Raw genomic sequence first — 21,154 nt, 5'->3', positions numbered from 1 at the left:
ACTAAAGTCTTGACGTTTCTGTTGAGTTCGTTAAGTATTCTTTTTAAATCATTGTCTTGAGTGCGAGTGTATAGTCTGTATAGTTCCCCAACCAAAATTTGAGCGAAAATCATGCAAAATTTATACGGAGAAAGCTCGAAATGCCAGAGAGTTAGATGTTTGTTTGCGTCTGAAAGATTCGGACCAGGTGCTGTGAGAATAAGAGATTATTTGATGCGTTAGTTTTGATTTGAATTGTGTAAATTTAAATACTTTGGAAAGATAATAATTTTCCAGCCTTCGTGACAATGTTTACAACACAAACGTTACAAGTCCTTAGAAGTTATGTATGAAAATCAGAACATATTTTCTTAATTACAACTTTAACGCAAATGTGCTGCAAAAAGGATAGGCAGAATTCCCGAAATGCCAAAGAAACTGAAGATCTTTGTTTGCGACTTGGAAATCCAGGCCAGGTGCTTTGAATTGGAAATTAAGACATACGAATGGAATTATAAGAGAATAGAAGAATAAATCATATTCAATCAAATGATAGATATGAAGAAAAACATGATTTATATTAAAATGTATGTCAAAAGTAGTTGAATAAATCATGAAACTTCCGAATGCCGAAAACAAACGTAGCAAAAGGGATAAAATTCAATAAGTGTATGAAAAAAAGAGCCCAGGAAAGTAAAATTTATATGTAAAAATTAATGTAAAAATAAAAAGAAAGCTCAGATTTAAAATGTAAAGTGCGTGCGTCATCTAAAAGATCAAACGATGTTTACAATGCATTAACCAAATTAAAGGATGAAATCGTTGATTAAATGAAAAAAATATATATAAAGCAGAGTAAAAGAAAAACAATGTATCAAACATAGATATTATAGTCAATTTATTTAGGAGTTTAGTGCAAAGTCGACAAAACCAAAAGCTGACGTGGCAGTTGAATTTTAAGTGTTTGCAATAAAAGAAAAAGAAACCTAACATAATTTTCTTAACCTGAAAACTTCAGCAAATCCTGTAAAATTGATACCGAAAATCCGTAACGGCGTAACCGATTGGAACGTTTGTTTGCCTCAGGAAAAGCTCTGCCACGTGCTATAGATTAGAAAATAAGATGTCTTTGTGGTATTATGAGTGAACAGGATAAATTAAAAAGGATTTTCTCCCTTTGCGGAGATGAAAATTCGCATTAAACGCTGTGGGTATTACTTAATTAGTAAATAATGACAAACTCATGTATTGACTGTGACTCTTACACAAGCTAACAAAAGATACTATTTTTTTGAAGAATAATATTCCTTTTTGAACATCACCATTTGCACACTTTCTTCGAATAACCTGTATACCAAAGATCATACAGTGTGTACGCTCATTTGTTAATTATTATTATAATTATGTCATTTACCATTATTAATAAAACATTGCTATTATTTTTCCAACCAGAATCTTAGGAGGAATCATGTAAAACTGATACGCAGAAACACCGCAATGCTAGGGAGATTGGAGATGCTTGTTTCCGACTTCGAAATCTGGGCCAGGTGCTTTGAATTGGAAAATAGGATATATCAACGGAATTATGAGATAAAATGGGATTATTTAATGCTGTAATAGTTATTTACATTACTAGTGGGGTATGAGCATTTTTATAGTCACGAGTGGGAGTGTTGCCACGACGAGGTCGTAGACCGAGTTGTGGTGATCACACGAGTACGTTAATTTGCCATACCCCACGGGTGATGTACAACATTTTATCTACGACCATCAGAAGCAGCGTAAAGTAAGAAAAAAATTCATATTTTGTGCAATGTGAACTATTTAGGAACGTCTCGTATATGCTTGCTACGGGTAGTTATTTGTTACCCTTAAATCTTGTCATCTACGCTGTACTGTTTTGGTGTTGTTGCTATGGTGGCCATTTGTTTCCACATATCACTTAAGCGACAATTTAACAGTGTCAGTCACAAATTTTTAAAAGTGCATTTCGTTATGAACATGTCTGAAGAACTTCCGTCAGATATTGAAGAAGCTGCCGCAAACGTGGTATCTGGCTTGTTGCCTGCCAAGTCAAAGGAGAAATATGAAAAAATGTATCAAAGTTATGTTTAAATTCAATAAACAATTACAGCAGAAATTTTCATTTAAAGTTTTTGTTTTATCGCACTAGTGCGATAAAATCGATTATTATCGCACTAGTGCGGTAAAATCGCTCAATACGTAACTCAAAATGAGCTATGTAATGAATGATTACCATGCTAGGAGTAGATAAAATAATTTGAATGATGTGAATAAGTAACTCAAACTACAGACCAACTTTGTGAAGTTAACGAATTTATAATTATTTTTCACAGTTTCCAGAAACTTCTACACTTTGGCAACCATGCTAGTTTTTGTGATTCTTATAGTTTCTGCGAAAATTTCATGTTAGTAACTGTTCTTTGTCAGTTATTACTTCAGTCCATTAAATCTTTTTGGTACGATTAATACCAGTTAAAATATTCGATGTTGCCCATCAAGGATGGAACATTTTTCCAATGCAACTGCTAAAACTTTGCCAGTTAATAACATCCTGTACATTTTAACGACATAAGCCATATTATATTTATGCAAGCTTTCTACCAATTTGACAATGTTACCACTAGCAAAATGAATGACTAAAGTAATTCCTTTAGGCTTAGGTTGCCAAGATTGTAGAAAGTTCTCCAGTGGAACGTGACTGGCACTTCCAGCCAGCTTACTCAACCGTTTCCTGTACTAAACACGCCCTTGGTTCTTCCTCCTTAATTCAATCTAGGTTAAAGGAAACAGGCCTGAACAGAATTTATGTAAACCGTTTTTAGTTAGAATTCAGCAATGAAATATCAGTGTTGGATTTGTCAGTTAAATTTAATAAGGATGAACGAGGAAAACAAAATAATATACGCGGTTTCAGGAATTCATCACCTTTCCATTACGTTTAGCTTTATTTATATGAAAAAGTCTGAAAATCTGGCTTGTGACTGCTACATTGTTCTATCACAGTTTGTTATTCAATTTCATCCCGCTTTCGTTAGGTTGGCCTTTGTTAGTATGGAATTCCTGGTTTATTCATTAGGAAAACATTTCGTTAAAAACGTTTTGTTCTACTTCCCCTATAGATATATTTTCAAACGGACTTTTTTGAAGTGGCAAAATATATTCATTTCCAAATGGATAATAAATATTATAATGTCAATAGCAGGAATGTAAAAAACACACATTTTTATTATACTTTGACAGTACAGTATGATTTGAGAAGTAATATTTATTGTATTTATAAGTTCAAAATATTGATTAATCAAAATCGTCGTGACCCAGTTTTACTCGTACAATGGACAATTTCTAAATTGACCACGACTTTACAAATTCAAATTTATTCATTTCTGCATGACCGTTTCTAAAAAAGATAAAATATTGCTGAACCGTTGTTGCTAAGTTTGCATTTTGCTGATGCGAAAACAAAATTATGCAGTAATAGATTCTATTTCAAGTAATGGATTCTACTATGCATTAACTGAATTATTCTAGTATTTTGTTATTTTGAATCACTGTTTTCCGTGTAAAGGTGGTTATGTCCTTATATTTGTCTCGTTTTACAAAAAATATAGTAAGTTTGAATATATGCTGTAATGAGTTTAATATTACATTTTCCATTAAACTCTAGTGTTCAGAGAAATGATTAATTGAAAAATTAAATCAACAGTGTGAATTTGTAAGTAGTTTTCAATCATGCAATAATCACTCAACAGGGTAAATTACAAAAGTGGAAATAAATTACCCTAAATAACTCAAGAACTGTCAAAAATATATAATTCTAATACTTTATAGAAAAACCATGCACACTTTCTGTCGATTTAGGCTACAAAAAAAAAATATCTGCATCCCAAGTTAGAGTAAATTTTTGAGTCTTAGAGGTACAGGACAAAAATAACTTGAAATTGAATGAAAACATGAAAAATTGTCAGAATAAAAAAAAAACGACAAAAGACAGACAACACATTCTTGCTTTCTTTTTTCTATAGCTACTCCACTTGAGCAATTACACTCAACATAACCTACTAAAAATCGTTAATTATTGTGTAATGTTTAATAGTTACAAGAACAGAAAGAATAATGTGATCGATAGCATGTTTCCTAAGGAAATAAAGATTGGTTATCCAATGTATAAAAAAGCATGTATTAAAAACAAGCGTAAGAATAGTAAAAAAAATCACTCACTACAAAAATGTTGAATAATGAATTTTATTAATACTATCACAAATATCGATAAAAACCACAGTATTTGTTAGAAATGGCCTTTTTAAACATTTTTCTTCCTTTCGATACAGAAGTGCCTCGTTATTGCACGTAAATTGCGCTTCCATCTCGCAAATATTTTCAAGTTTGGTATAACACGAGCGGAGTATATGTATTTAGCAGTAAAACTAAATTACTTTGTAATTTAGTTAAGTTAAGTTAAGTATGTTCTGAAGGTTCCACAAAAATCAGATGTGTACAGGGTGCTGCATTTTCGATGGTTTTACGGGGTACAGAGAAAACGGTAATAGATAGAAAAAAAGTAGCATACGTGTTCCGATCTCATTTTCTGAGCTGAGATGACTGGCGAAGAGTGGGCTGCGCAAACTTCTTTTGTTTCAAAGATACGGGGGGTTTTTGAAAATTGGTCATTTTGGAACATCCTCTGTATTTCATTTGCTATTAAAGTTATCAAAAAAGGAAAAACGGTTTCCGGTAGAAGTTTTGACGTAGAATCCAATGGCGTAGTCAGTTTTTTTCTATTACGTTTAGTTTCTGACATATGACACTAAGTTATATTTTTTTAAATGGAACACCCTATATATTTTTAGTTCATTTAATTCTGTTTATTTTTCCCTTTTCAACGGTGTATTACAACATATAAGTTTGTAGAGGTTAATCCTGTTATTTTAAAAAAAGGACCTTTGCTAAGCTAAAAAAAAGGCCAATATCTAAAATACCAAACAAAATCGGAAATCATATAAACTAACACATCAGAAAATTAAATATTTTTAATAAATCTTATTAAAAATCTAAGTTACAAACAGTTCTACCGTCACTTTAATAAGAAAAGTGGTCATTTCTATTTTCTTCTATTTTTAAGGTAGAAGTTAAAAAAACTGTTTATAAACGACATGTAACATGTTAATATGAATATAGCCAAATTTGGTTTCGACTGTGGGTATTTTTATACATATTATTTAGCACTTTTTTATTAAGGAAACGCTTTTTTTCTAATTACGAAGATTAACGTTTACAAACTTATATATTTTAATACACCGTTGAAATAGTAAAAATCAACAGAATTAAATGACCTAAAAATATATAGGGTGTTCCATTTAAAAAAATATAACTTAGTGTCATATGTCAGAAACTAAACGTAATAGAAAAAAACTGACTACGCCATTGGATTCTACGTCAAAACTTCTACCGGAAACCGTTTTTCCTTTTTTTATAACTTTAATAGCAAATGAAATACAGAGGATGTTCCAAAATGACCAATTTTCAAAAACCCCCCGTATCTTTGAAACAAAAGAAGTTTGCGCAGCCCACTCTTCGCCAGTCATCTCAGCTCAGAAAATGAGATCGGAACACGTATGCTACTTTTTTTCTATCTATTACCGTTTTCTCTGTACCCCGTAAAACTATCGAAAATGCAGCACCCTGTACATCTGGAACAATCGATGTTATTATTTTTGTTTCCAAGTGTAGAGAAGATGGAAATTTGAATTTAAATGGATTTACTCAGCGTAACTGTACTTTTCTACAAATAGTGAAGGAAACTGAAAAAACTAAGTGACGTACAAAATTCAAAAATAATTAAGAACATTCGTAAAACTGTCCTATCACAAAGTTTTCACGGATTTCAAGTGTGTTATTATAAAACATTGTAACCACTAAACCGAGAAAGTTTCTGCCCCAACTTCGCATTGTTGGTGTGACAAGAGAAGTTCCAGAAACTCCATTTACCGATTCTCGTAGGGCACATACGTTGCAGTCATTTTCTAATTTAACCACATTTTTTTTGTGAAAAACTTGGTGAAAGCTTTGGCGGTTAACTGAAAGTTGAATTATAGTAACACAGTAGATCCAATCCATTAAATATAACAAATAACAATATTGTAATGGGGTAAGATAATAACAAACTGGCTGTCATCCTAGTTTACTTTGATGTATCATATGATTGAGAGTTTCAGGTGTGCCAAGAAACCTTTTGAGTAAAGAAAGACCTCAAATTGAAGAAAATAGAATTAACGAAATTAAATTATACGAAAGGTATGTTTAGAAGTAACTGGTCTGCTACACTTACACCAAAAACAAGAGTTTAAGCGCTCATTATAATTCCGACAGAGAACCGAATAAACTAACGACCCTCAAATTATACGACCCAGAATGTATATTTATGTAGCCTTTTGTCCTAATTACTTTGCTCGGTATAGCTAGCTCTCTTTATTGCGCCACTTATATGAAGAGATAATCTAAAACAACTTCCGGACCCAGTTGGGACATCGTCGGCATAAATTTATGGCACAAGCAATGTTTAAAATTTCCACCTCAAAGACGACGTGTTAGACCCCAGAGTTTTCTGTTTGGTATTCTAGCAGTTTCACTTCAAGTTTCTAAAACGCTTCCTAAACATTAATTGAAGTTATACTTTTGCAGAACAAATCAAATAAAATGAAAATCTCGAGAGGTGACCAAAAACTGTTTTTAATTAAATTTATGACAACTGTTCTTCCCACAGCTGAAACCTCAAGGGGGGCGAAACAAGGTTAAAGGCATCTGAGTGTTTACTCCTTCTTTGGAAGTTTTCTGCCGCTTCCTGGCTTAATTTCTTACGTTTACTCCACTAATTGTTTAATTATAATAATTGTAATTTGGAACCCTGAAATGGATGAAAAGTCAATAAATACTCTCTGGAACTGATATAAACGGATATGTGGTATTGCCTGAATTAACTCCATTTCCACACGTGAGAAGGTTAATTTACTCTCATCGCCACTAGCAAAAGCGTTAAGTGAGACACACACCCTACATTTCCCATGGGTCAACTGAAAGTTTTTAGCACGAATACAAGTGTGCTAACCTAACCTAATTTAGAAATATATTCTACAGAACTTAATATAATTTTGCTGCACAAGAGGAACTGTCAGAAGATTCAGAACGAAAGTTTGGACTGTATGAGTGCATAAAAGTATACTTTTTTCAATGATTTTTAGTGCAAAAAGTTTCTCTTTTTTGCACTAGTGTAATAATTTGTTGTGCTTTTGTTATCAAACAAGTACGTTTTTATAAAACATGTTGTATGAAACACATGCAAAAAGTCTAAATCAATCTTAGTCTAACTCTAATTCAGAAAAGATGTAATTTTTGCACTAGTGGCATAAATAACTATTAATTTACACCTATCAGAAAACAGTTTTTTTTGGTTTTTGTGTTTTGCCGCGTTAAACAAGGTTAGGTCAGGTTTATTCCCTGTTCAAAATTACGGTAAGTTTGTATTAGTTAACTTATTTGAAAAATTGATACTTTTTGTAATAATTAGGAATAATAAATGATTTTCTATCCTAACTAGGCGTAAAATTTTTTTTTTTCTGAAATTTATTCTTAAAATTAGCGGCGTTACATTATTGCAAAACTTGATCAAATTTACGTTTCAGACCTGAAAATTGACCTAATCATTTGACCAAATAGTGAATTTTCAAATTTTTTGGTTCAAGCTAAATAATTGACTTGAAAACTTGATCAACATCATTTTTTATGCTTCTTTTAAAAAGTCAAGTTGACAACTTGATGAAACTTACTTTTCAGATATGAATATTGACTTAATAATTGACCAAATAGAGAATTTGCACATTTCTTGTTTCGAGCTAGATCATTGACCTGAAAATTTGATCAACAAGACATTTTTCATGTTTTGACTTTTGAAACTTAAAATGTGACTTGAAAAGTAGATAATTTGAGGAAACTTACATTTCAGATACGAATATTAACTTGATAATTTGACGAAATAATCAATTTTCACATTTTTTTGTTTCAATTTGGAAGATTAACTTGAAAGCTTAAAAGCATAAAAAAAGATTAAAATTGAAAGCATAAAATTGATTTTGGCAACTTCAAAAATCTGAAATGAATTTTTGTCTCTAAATTATAGACAGTCTGTATAATTAATTGTTAAACTATGTGTTAACACTTTGCAAAATATGAGCCTTATATCTTTCATAAATATGGAAATTTTAAAATTTGTCCTACAAGTGGACATTTTTATTTTCAGGTCAAATATCTCATAACGATCATATCTAAATATAGGACATTATTCACAAAATATGTGTTAAATTTCTAGGAATATTTGATCCTAAGAAACTTTTAATGAACGTTTTGGGTGGCTAACCTGGTAATCTATGAATTAGAGCACATATGATTTTTAAATTATGGCATAAAAAAAAGTCAAGAACAAGAAACCAACTTTCTCAAACTGTAATCTAAAATTAGTATGCACTATTAAATAGAATTTAAATAGATTTGAGGGTTGGTTCACAAATAAAACAGGGTCTAGCCTCTGCCAAAGTTTACTCCCATTTCAAAGTCTTAATAACCGGCTACCGTATTTTGGAATATTGCCAAAAGCCCAAGAAATATATTTAATCAGCGGGGTCATCGAAATTGAGCTTATTGACTTCTCCGCAGAGCCATAGCCAAATGCGTCCACAGCAATATAAAATTGCAATAACATTTGGTATATACGAGTAGTTTGGTGTTAAAGTGAATCATTATTTGAAGTGTTGGTTCAATTTATAACTATCCACAGTCATAACAAACACACAATAAAGCAAATAAAATTATCTATAATTCGAGGTATATCAAACAAGAATTTTGTTTGGAAAATCCATTATCCTTTAGTTAAAAATTAAAGGAAAAAGGATGGAGAGCGCTCTAAAAGCAGTGCTCCTATTGAGTTAACTTGGGGCAAGTTCAAAAAAAGTCTCTAGAGTGCCTCTGATTTGGGTGAAAAGCTGCTTGAAATTCATGCATAAATATTTACTGATCAATTGGAGGAAAATAGTTCCACTAAATGTCTGTGCAATTTTAATTAATTTATTAATAGATAAAATCGTGTTGTTCATTTTTTGTTTGCACCTAAAACAAACGATTCATTTTAACCAAAAACACATAAACAACTTTTTCTAAAGGTTTCATTCACAAAACCGAAAGACGATATTTGGAGATTCTGGCATGTCGAGTAAAATCATTAATAATAAACTATTTGTTTCCCACAGCAGTCCAACTTTGTTTTAGGGAACCATTCCTTAGTCTGAACTTTATGTTTTACGATCTCGGCTAGGTCCATTAATATCTTAAGATAACTGAAATTCGGCTTTATTGTTCTAGACGGCAATATAGCGAGCAACCGAATGGCGTTTTCTTAAATCCAAATAAACGGTATCGTTACGAAAATGGCAACTATGATTAGAAACAGGGCGTAAAGCTAGTGCAAACTGATTTTATGCTTTACCAAAATGTTTTATGGAAGTGCTAGCTACCAATTAAAATTTACAGCCTAATAAATTTCCTGTTACCTGCGGTTTTATTGGGCAACATTTCGTCGTAATTTTGTTGTCAACGTTAATCCGATCGGAAAATTTAATGCCATGGCAAAGCGGATTCTAGAAGTATAATTGGTTTATCGTCAAAATTATATTTATATAGATATGGATTTAAAAAGTATTAAAAGCTTTAGTTGTAGTTTTAAAAAAACACTAAAGCCAATTCTAAAAAGTATATAACTTCAAGTTAGGGGCATTAAGAGATGCCAAGTTCAATTTACTAAAATTCAAGAAACAGTTAGAAAATCAGTCACATCACAAAATATACAGAATGTAATTTCTAAACTGCCCACATAAAAATACATGCAATGTGATAGACTAAGATGATCACCAAGTACAAATAGATACCTCAGTTCTATAGTGTAACAAGTCGAAAATGACAAAAACAGTTTTGGAACATGAATGATAACAGTTATGTATGCTTTTCTACTTTCCTTCTACTACTACTATCTTCTATACAAATTACAAGATTAACAATATTGAAATTGGTGGAAAGTTGTATTAGAAACGTCATGACTGCAATAACTTGTTACACTATAGAACTGGGGCCTAATTCTTGAAAGAAGCGAACGGAATTTTCAAGAGAAGTGTTAATAGAATGTGACAGAAGGAGCTGACAATGACAGGTTCCTGTCACATTTTACAGGTATTTCTCTTGATAATTCCCTTCCCCCGTTTCAGGAATACGCACCCTGAGGTATCGAAACGAGTTAAGCATTTTCTTTTTATTTTATTTATGCGCCCTAATGACAACATTTTAAACTTGTACCAAATTTCTAGCAATGCTTCATGCTTGTCCCTAGCTGTTCAATAATTAGATTTTACAAAACAGAGATAAATATGCAATCCAACAATAAATATCTAACTAAGAAATCAAGTTTGGAATGAAATTTTACATCAATTAGTTCAAGTATTTGTGCAGTGCATCTCGCTTACAGTAGAAAAGAGCTTGAATTTCCTGAACAAAGTAGTCTCAAAGCATAAAAATATCTATTACCGTAAAAATATCTATTAGTACATTTTTAGTATAACAGATTTTGTTGAATCAACTTGTTTGAAGATTTTAATAATCCATTAATAGAGAATGGTTAAGATGTGTTAAATTTAGTTAGGGTAAACAAGGCAGTACTAAGTGAATAAAATTGTTCGTAAAACTAGGGTTTTAAGTACATATCCATGGTTACTTAACAATAAGGTAAGAAGATATAGATGGACTCTCAATGTTATGTTTCTAACTGTCACTGTGCAACAAACAAAATGAACAAAGTATACTAGTTATACAAAACCAGATGGATCGGTCCAACTGTAAAGTTATTTCGAAACTGGTTATCAGAGTTAATCAAACACTTCGTATAATATTGTGCTGATTTGCTTGTTATGGAAATTCTACCAAAGTTTAATGTGTCAATCTTTATTAATGTTAAACCAAACGTTACCGCACCCCTTCATAAAGCTCAACGCGACTCTGATTTTCATTTAAATAACTTCGGATGCCTACGAGGCAAGCTTTGAGATAAGGGAACGGCAAGAGACGATCAATAAAAAGCTTTCAGATAATCAGATTTCCAAATATTTTAAACATCCTCAAGAAACAGATTATTTATCTTCTATTTAAATTAAGAAAACCCATCTTGGTGATGAATATCTATGCCTTACTCAACAACTCACTAAAAATATAAACAACCTGCTTTTCAAACTAGTTTCACCATAAACAAGGACCACCTTCATAAAACATTTTTCATCTGTCTGGTTAAATTAAGCGGTCTTAGTAGATGAGCTTTAAAACTTTCCACAAAAGAGTGATAAAAAATTAAGCTTCAAAATATAGAACGAAAAGAAGCTCACCAAGTTTTACGACCTCTTTATAAGGTTCAAACCTTAGAAAAGTACTTAAAAGTGAAAATGAATATAAGCTTTATTTAAGAAGATTACGTTTTATAATCTCCCACGAATTACAGGAAATTCGATAAAACTAGAATTGCGTATAAAATATAATACATATAATTTAATCAGTCCGGTAACAAAATAACCATAAAATAAAATTTTGTCAGGTTAGGTTAAATAGGTGCCAGGTATACAGGATAACCATCCCCGTTTTCTATGTTTAAAAATAGAATTTTCCGGACCTCTCTCCGATAAATTACTTTTCAAAAAAATAATACGCAACCATTAATAAATTAAAAAATGTATATTCATTAGGAAATATAATAGAGGAAAAATTTAAACCTGCATTTCACGGCTATTATTCTTAAGAATCATAGGTTAATTATCCTCCTTCATAATCATAAAAACAATTATTTTAACACTTTAAACAAATATCTTTGTAGATTAGATTATTTACGATATAGACATTGTAATGCATTAGTAGTGAAGAAATAATCTCACTAATACAAATAATTCATATTATTATCCAATTCAATCTGATTGACGACAATCGTCTAAAAGTCATTTTAGATAACGAGAAAACTCTTCAGATAGCGTTTTTCTTCAAAAATAATAACCGATATATAAATAATTAGCAATACACTATAACCTGTCAGATCTTTTCCAGCATTTAATGAATTCAATTTACTAAAAATGAAATCCTGTTTCTGGTTAGTATTTTTATCAACCTGCTGGTATGCTGAAGCTAGCGTATATCCAGGAACGGAAACCAGACCAATTCTGTCCGATAAAGAAGCCAGCAAGTATACGATAAACAACTACTTTAGCGGATGGGAGCCGGATGAAATTGAAATCCCCAACGATCCAGATTATGTAGTAAGTGTAGGAGAATCCATACAAGCTGTCGTAAATGAAGCAATTAAGAATGGACAAAGTGACGTTCGAACCTACATAAGAATAGATCCAGGACATTACATGTAAGTAACTGCCTAAAAAACTTCGTTGATGAAGCTTTATTAAATAATAGGCAAACGGTTTACATAACCGGAGATATTCCGCTGACAATTTATGGTGGAGGCTCGGTACCTGGAGATGTGCATATTATGACCACTTTGAGTGCATTGGCAACTGCTGCGGAATATCAAAGTATCGTCAATGAGAATGGAAGCATATACAAAGAAGGAGATCCTGCTTGGGAACTATACAGACAGTGTGCTGAAAAGGAAGATATCATTGGAACAGACTGTACCGCAGTATTTTGGGTAGCAAGTGCTGACTTCCAACTTCAAGGAGTGGAGATTCATAACGGAGCTACCGAAGCTCAAGCAGTTGCTTTAAGGACCGCAGCTGACAGAGTAAGATTCACAGTTACGTCAATTTAGTTTATTAGTGGTTTACTGGTTTACTTCTTTAGTTGCATATAATGAACAGTCATTTCAAAGGTGTACAAGACACTGTTGGATTGGGAATTGACGGCGTCATCCAGAACACTGTAGAGCGAGTTTACGTGCATATGTGTTACATTGAAGGAGAAGTGGATTACGTATTTGGAGGTGCTTCTGTAGTTTTTGACATGGTTACTTTCAACACCACAACCACTGCAGATAAAAGTAGCTTATTTGTTTTTGCCCCTGATACACCGTCAAAACGACTTGGCTTTTTGGTACTTAACAGCATTATCACTGGTGATGAATCGTACATAGGATCTAGCATGGTGTGTATTTAGCCTAATTATATGTTAGTGTAATATATAGAGTAAAAATTGATAACTAGGTGAAACTCGGAAGAGCCTGGGACAGACACGTTGCTAGCGCAGACCTTTATGTACCTGGTGAATCTCGTAACGGACAGCTGGTTATCAGGGATACTCAAATCGATAACGTAATTGATGTGGAATCTCCATATGCCCCAGCAGCAACAAGCAAAAGACCATTTACGACGGATATTAGTGTTGAACGTGATTTGGATGATGATAATCATAACAGATTGTGGGAATACAACAATTTTGGAAGCGGTGCTTAAATAAAGACTTAACCAAATAAAATCATATAGTGTTTTCTCTATTCTAATCGTGGAAAATTTACTAACGGAAGTAAGGAGAAGAGATTTTGCTGGTAAGGGAAAAAATTGAAATTAGCAAATTGCTTCACACTAGGTGTTTTTCAAATTAGGCATAATAAGCTTCTGCATCCTTAACCTCCAAACAACTCAATTCTAAAACTGAACAAAACATTTAATATGTCAAATTTAAACTACTGGAGATAGAATTTACATGTCACATTATCCAAAAATCCAGGGAATAAAACGAACTTTGAAACAAATCTGTTGTGCAATTAGGCTATTTCCGTAAAAGCTGCAATTTGTCGCATGAAAAAAGTGTTTTACTTGTGGAAACTGTTTTAGCAAAAACAGTTTGAATAATAATTAATTACTTAATTAGAACAGCTCAACAGGGGATTATCACCGAAGAAGAGCATTCAAATAAACTCGACCTTAAAGACAGAAAATTACTTCCGCCTTCTGCAATTTCCCTACCCACGGCTGAATGGGTTATTAGGCTTTTCAATCAAGTTTCAATTAACTCAACTTTAACTAGAAATCGTATTTTTACGGTTGGCGCTTTTCTCGTTCGCAGTGTCGGACCTGTCAGTGTTTGAAATTACTTGACTAATATACACTCTAATTAAACAAGCACACTACCAAAGTTACGGCGGCGGAGCGTGGCATTTATTTCTGGTTCACCTGAACTTTGACGAACAAATTTCCTAAAACGCCAGTAAATCTGTGTCACAATCGTCTGTGCTCTATTTTAAATGAAAGACGAACTTTCCATATTACAGTCTGCGAACTAAACCAAAGTTCAGCCGGCCTGAATGTGATAACATGAGGAATGGCTGGAAAGTTTACGATGGTAAAGCCAATATCGTTTGAGGGCTCCAAAGCGAAAGGGTTGGCAAATATTTGTTGTATTGTTAACTCTCTTACAAATGAACTGAATTCCAATAGACCATAAAGATACTAAACGTATAGAGGATGAACTAAAAGACTCAATTTAAAAGGAAGATTGGTGTGTGATTTGCACTTCTTTTGCATAGGTTAAAATTGCACAGGAATCTACCGGTTGATGTTGCCGAAAAATTTGTTTTGCAGGATTGTATTATTTTTTATAGTGCATTTGACGTCGCACAACAAATTATAGTATTTTGCATTTGCTTTGTTTCGACCCTGTATAGTGCTCATATATTAGTAAAAAGCCAATGAATCAAAGTGAATAAGCGTGTAAACCGTACCAAAAACATTCATTGCTTTAAAAATAACGATGCTCTAAAAAAGCAAGAAATCTTCCTTTTACCCTAGTTTTGATGTCGAAACGCAAATATAAATGTGACGTTAACTTCTTTATTTGTCCCATCCACTAAATAGGGTTTTTTGGGTTCCTTGAGTCTCAAATAGTGGAAAGGGGCCATTAAGTTCAAGAAATTCGGAAAATAGAACTTTTTAAGTTTTTGCAAAAAATTTGCCCTATATTTTAGTGAGGAGAAGAAATTTTCGGTGTTTTGGCCAATGTGAGGTTTTAGGAGGGTCAGAAGACCTTAAAAGAAGCTAACCCAAGATTTTGATTGGTTTTCCAAACCTACTTAAATTAGTTTATTTTAGGACAATTTTTACCCATTATAATAATTTTTTCGAGATTTTTTTAAGATCACTTAATATTTTTACCTTTTGACCGGGCTTGGATAAAAGGACGGAGGAAGGTTTAGAGTAAATAGAAAAAAATTGCCCGATACCAATGGGCTTGGCTAGAATATCCAAAACTATCGTAAATCAGCAGCTAAAAACATGCACATACGATTTATATCAATTTTGCGATTTTTTTGCAAATAGCGATGTTTTGCAAGAGTAAAAACCGTACAGGTTAATGAATAACACTCAGCAAACGCAAAATCTACAAGGAAATTGCAAATTTTTGATTTGAGTCAAAAAACGGACTATTGGCAACATTTTTAACTGCAGCAACTTAATATATTGTATCCTTTTGTTGATGTAAATTATTTAAAATATGCAACATTGAATTTTGTTACAGCAAATATTCCAAAACCGGTAAAAAACGTAAAAGACATGTTTTTAGCTAAATTTACGATCGTTTTTGATAATTTAGCCTATTTAATATGGATCTTTCTTCGTCCTTTTATGGAGGCCCATTCAAAAAAATTTTAAGATATCTTAAAAAAAAAAATCGAAAAAATCTTCCGAATGGGAAATAATTGGCTTAAAATGGCTTAATTTAAGTAGATTATACTCAAACTCAAAAAGTGCGAATTACCTGAGCTTATGCCAATTTTCCGAGAACTATCAATGGCCGTTTCCCACTATTTTTTTTTATTTGGGACCCAAGAAACCCAAACAAACTCATTTTGTCGATGGAACTAAACATTTTACTCAAATTTTGTTACGTAAGTGAATTGATGAGTGCCATTAAGATTAAACTCAAGTTTGAATAGACGGCTCAACGGAAGAGATAATCGTCTGCATAGAATTCGGAACTACCAACCGAAGTTTTCGACATGAACTCAATACGTGAGCTTAAAACATGACATGTGATAGTTATTAGTCACCTGAGAAAACCCTCCAACTTTTTGCGAGAATAGATATCTTTTTCAAATCATTTATTTCCAACTATTTGATTGTAAGAAATCGACAATTTATTTTTAACGTTCGTTCTATGAATATGGGATTTTATTTACTTATGTATATCATATTTACAGATTACAACCAACCACCAGAATTTCAATGTTCAATTCAATTTTCATGCTATTAAGCAATCAGTACAATAAACTATTCTTTCGTCTATACACATAAAATTACCCAACAAATTTCACTAGAATTTAAATTAACGGCATGCAAAACTTTAAATGTAAATTTTCTAATGAAGGTCAGAATAGCTGCGACTGCCGCCAAAATAATTAACAAATTATAAGCCAAGTTAATTAAAACTGCAAACAGTTGCAGGCTACTTTCCAACCAGTGCCATTGGCGCCGATGGTGCGATGAAGTTTTCCGAGTTCAGTATGACACGGTTTCAAATTAAATTTCCTTAAGTTCGGAATCGAATTAGCCGTTACTTTATTAGAGCAATTTCGTAATCTAGCCTATAGAGGTCCTTGGAGAAAGCCTAAATTTTCTATTAATATTATAATGTAGATCGACGTTTGTCAAGGAAATATAGGGTTTTTATAATTTCCAATGTTTCTTTTATTTTTAATAATGCTAGATCCGAGTGCACAGTTTTTATAAATGGTTTATGATGCTAAAGTGCTCACATCATATAGAATAGTGAAAAAACAGAAAAAAAGTCTTAAAAAGAACCAAAATAATATTGGACTTACAGCATTAAATTCCTTTCGTAATAATTGTCAGCTAAATCATATGATTTCTTCTTCACTTTATAGATAAATTATACCAGTATCTGTTTACAACAGACAAATTAACAATTTTTCGTTTTTCTAATAATGACAACCAGAGAGATTTTAAATAAAATTAAATTATTTATTATTATCATTGAATAATCAGTAAGTTAGGTCCAGAACTTGAACTCTGCTTATAGTGCTACTAATTTTTCATCATAGCAAAAGCTAATATTTAAAAAAATAAATTAAAATAGGTATTAGAAAAACTATTGGTTTAAAAGATAAATAACTATTTTTCTATCGTTGGCTCACCCTGTACATTAAAACATCAATAAATTTGCACTTACAGCAGTCTACGATCCACTTCTAAGCAGTTAAGGATACATACCTGAAAAAGAAAATATAATTAACTTAACAAGTCACAACATGGGGGGGAATAAATTTGTTTTTCTACAACTGTTTTATAATAGACTAACTACCCACTAGTTTTGAATAGATAATAACACCCATTATCTATCCTGCGAGTAAAAAGTCCTTAACCACGGCTATTACTCACGAGTTCAGTCTACCCGTGTTCACCACCGATATAGGTATAGCAAAAATCAAAGTAGAATGGCGTTACATAACAGTGTATTGGAAACAAAAATGTTTTGAATGTAACGTTTGATTCTGTCATGTGTCAAATTCAAAATATTTACCTACCAAGGCCCTTATTCTTGAAAGCAACAATAATCTCAAGAGATATGTTGGTAGAATGTGACAGAAGCAGTTTACAATCGCAGGTTTTGATCACATTCTATATATCTTTCTATTGAAAACTCTTTTCCTTTGTTTCAAGAATTTCATAGTGTTATTCCTAAACTTTGATTTTACTTTCAATTACATTGTTACGTCATCACAATTAGTTTTGATTTTTGCAATAGCTGTCAAATTGTCTGATACAAACCGAATGAGGGAAAGGCGATTGTTATCTTGACAGCAGGTGATATTTTTCGTTGTGACTTATCATAGAATGTCGTAGAAAAATTATAGTATTCTACTCTCTATGGCTGGCTGGCTCTAATGGCTATTACTAACTCGATAATTTACAATACTCGCCTTTGGCTAGTGTTAAAAACTGCATCTTTGTGGGTAATAGCTATCATTACATGCTTGTTGCATAAAATACTATAAATATTATGTTGCATCCATTTCTAATGCTAAAAATTGCTACTCTTATCGACTATTTTGAGCACTCAAATGGATAGATACACTATAAATGTTCCACTGTCATTATGGTTGAAACACTTTCTTGAAATGTCTAAAAATATGTATTGTAGGTAGCTATTTCAGTATGTAAATTATAATTTATACCATAAAAAAAATCGAACAAGATTTTCGCACGTTTTAAATCAAAAACATTTACTAAACTCTCCCGCTAAGCAAAAATGCTTTTCACCGGCCATTTAATCAAGAAACCCCATTTTGTTTTACGCTTCCACCAAGACGGAAACATTTTGGAGACAACTCGCAAAATTGAAAGTCAAATTCCTTCTTAGATCCGAGGGTTTATTTTTCTCCATTACGTTTTGTAGTAGTTTTAACTTCAGGAAACAACACGAGAACATCTAAACGATATACTTAGGAAATTATTGCAAGAAGCTCGAATTGAGAAGATTCAATATTAAATTGACCCTTGGCAATGGAAACGGTATGAAATACGTCGGCTAAAACCCAGGAAACGATAAAAGGCATGTTAGGACTTTCCGAACGGCCAAAAGCTATATTTGTATTCTGTTCAGTGAGCAATACGGATGAAATAGGATGCGGACCGTGTGTATTTATATTGTTCTGTTTTTTGACGTTTACCGTGAACCAGATAGTCCAAATAAAATTGCTGGATAAAAGTTTTATTATTTTGCGGTAGTTGTAATCGATCAAATCAATAAAAAATTTATCGGCATTACGATTGTATGCGGGTAAAATTGTTAGTGTATCACACCAGAGCAAAAAGAGGAAATACCAAAAAGTGTTAAATCCATTTGCAAGTTATTAAATATAATCTGACATATTTATTTTAGTCCGTTAAATATTATTCGGGTAAAATTAATGTTGTTTATGAAGCGAGTTGATGCATCCTAATATATCCAGATGAAATTACAACTGCATGTCCAAAGCATGTTTATTCAGTCAGTTTGAATATTTAATGATTTATGCGTATAATTAATTTGTTTGGACAATCGATTTACTATTAACTACTGTGTCTATTATAATTCTTGCGTGTAGAACAAATGAATTACAATCAAAATGTAAAACACACACATTCGATTTAATTGGTTGTAATAGACTTTTATTTTAATCATTTAGTATTCTGTTCTAGTTAATTTAATATTTTCCACCTATTGCAATATTTAGTTAATATTCCTCCCGATATAGTAGTTAACCGTACAATTGTGTGGCTGTTTACAACATTCGGAATTGCCTTGTGTAATGGGATAATTAATGTACTAATTAAAGCCAACTGCAACATTTATGGTACCAGAAGACGTTCAAACTGTAACGAACTAAATAAGTGATAGTTGTTTAAAGAAAATTTGGATTTTTGAAATGTGTGAAAGAGCGCATGTTTGTAATAGTTTAAGTGATATGCACTATTTGAAACAGTACATATTCTTTTACCTCCAGAATCAATTCAAATAATATGCTTATGTTTTCAACATTTCAAGCGACAGTCCTTTTGTCTCTTAGACTAAAAATAGCTCAATAAGTAATACAAAACCCTGTAAAAAACAAAAAAACAGTCAATTGATATTTTTAACTAGTATACGATTATTCTGACATTTTCTACACGTGGGCTTGGTTATTCCCCCAAATAACTGAAATTGCCTCAGGGATTGAATTGAAAGCCTTACTAGAAAAGCACACATTGAGATTTTACATAATAATATTCAAATCGCTCGCATCCATACTGGAGGCGTAATTATAATGTAATCGCACACCCTTATGCATAAGTAATCAAACAGTAATTGCTTTTTCTGCTACTGCTTTCCCACAAGACCCGTTTTAGGGGATTTGTTTCTAGTTTCAAATCACTTGCGGTTCAGTCTCTATTGTAAATAAAACATTGAAATAAATCAGATTCGGTCATGTGAAGAAAGTTATAGTCTCAGACACTCAAGTTCGAGTTTTTGCAGTAAATTTTCTAGACTGGAAAAACCTGAATAAATTTTGTATTGAACCGATCTTTCATTATAATCAATTTAGCTTTACAGTGTTATAAGTGAGATTAGTTTCAAAAGTTAGATAACTAATTTTTACCCAAAAAAAAAATAATATGAGAAAATAGCAGATTATTAGTCTTCGGCATACCTTATGCATTTATTTGCAGTTTTGCCCGTATTTTAAAACTAAGACTAAAGTAAATGTGCCTAACCTAAGCAAGTTTGGTACCAGCTACTTTGGGTAATAAAATATCGTATTAACAAGGTAAACACGCTGAATAACGCGTAGGTGCAAAAAATATACACAAAAGACTTACTAAAACTTACTATTTTTGTGACCGTAATGCAACGATTTCACTACATTTCCTTGCAAAAAGTAAAAACAAATAATTTGTAAATTAAAATGTCGCGCTTAAAATAACTGTATCCTAACTTTGTTTAAAAGAAGAAAAACTGGTAAAAAAAAGAAATGTCTCCAAAATTAATAGATATAATTTTAGCACCAAAAATGGTATTTTTTTACCAGATTAAAAAGAATTAGCAGGCGAGAACAAAAGAAGAAGAAAAAGCGTCAAAATTACAGAAATGGATTCTCGCGCTAAAAACTGGATTCTGATTAAAAGAAGAACTCAAAAGAGAGAAGAAAAGAAAAAACGGGGCAAAAATTAATAGACATAATTTTCGAGCCAAAAATGGTATTTTTACCAGATTAAAAGAAGACAGACTTAACCAAATTTTGAGAACATAACTTTCGCCCCAAAATCTTTTTTTTTGCCAGATTAAAAAAGGAAGAATTCTCAGGAGAGATGAAAAAAAAAAGAAAATACAGGATTGAATTTGCGCTAGAAACTGTATTTTAGCAGTTCATAACTTTCGCGCAAAAAACGGTTTTTCTCCCAGATTAAAAGAAGAATAATTACCAGAAGTAGGCACCAAATTTATAGGATTGCAATTTTGCTCTAAAAATTGTATTCTGATTAAATGAAGAAGAACGGAAACGAGAGGAGAGAAGAAGAAACGGCGCCAAAATTAGTATATT

General features: G+C 32.1%; 2 protein-coding genes across 8 annotated transcripts in view; one reads left to right on the top strand and one right to left on the bottom strand.

Annotated features, from left to right (window-relative positions):
* CASK (peripheral plasma membrane protein CASK) overlaps positions 1 to 21,154 on the bottom strand; it is a 196,620-nt gene that overhangs the window by 89,966 nt on the left and 85,500 nt on the right. The gene's annotated exons all lie outside the window — the stretch shown is intronic.
* Positions 12,140 to 13,554, top strand: LOC145725439 (pectinesterase-like). The gene is made up of 4 exons (XM_081974208.1): positions 12,140 to 12,484; positions 12,535 to 12,862; positions 12,922 to 13,221; positions 13,281 to 13,554. The coding sequence occupies exons 1-4, from the start codon at positions 12,201 to 12,203 to the stop codon at positions 13,527 to 13,529; spliced, it is 1,161 nt and encodes a 386-aa protein (XP_081830334.1). The 5' UTR covers positions 12,140 to 12,200; the 3' UTR covers positions 13,530 to 13,554.

This window comes from Ips typographus, linkage group LG2 (assembly GCF_016097725.1).
Source record: "Ips typographus isolate SLU linkage group LG2, UJ_Ityp_2.0, whole genome shotgun sequence".
Lineage (NCBI taxonomy): Eukaryota > Metazoa > Arthropoda > Insecta > Coleoptera > Curculionidae > Ips > Ips typographus.
This window is presented reverse-complemented; position numbering and strand designations above follow the sequence as displayed.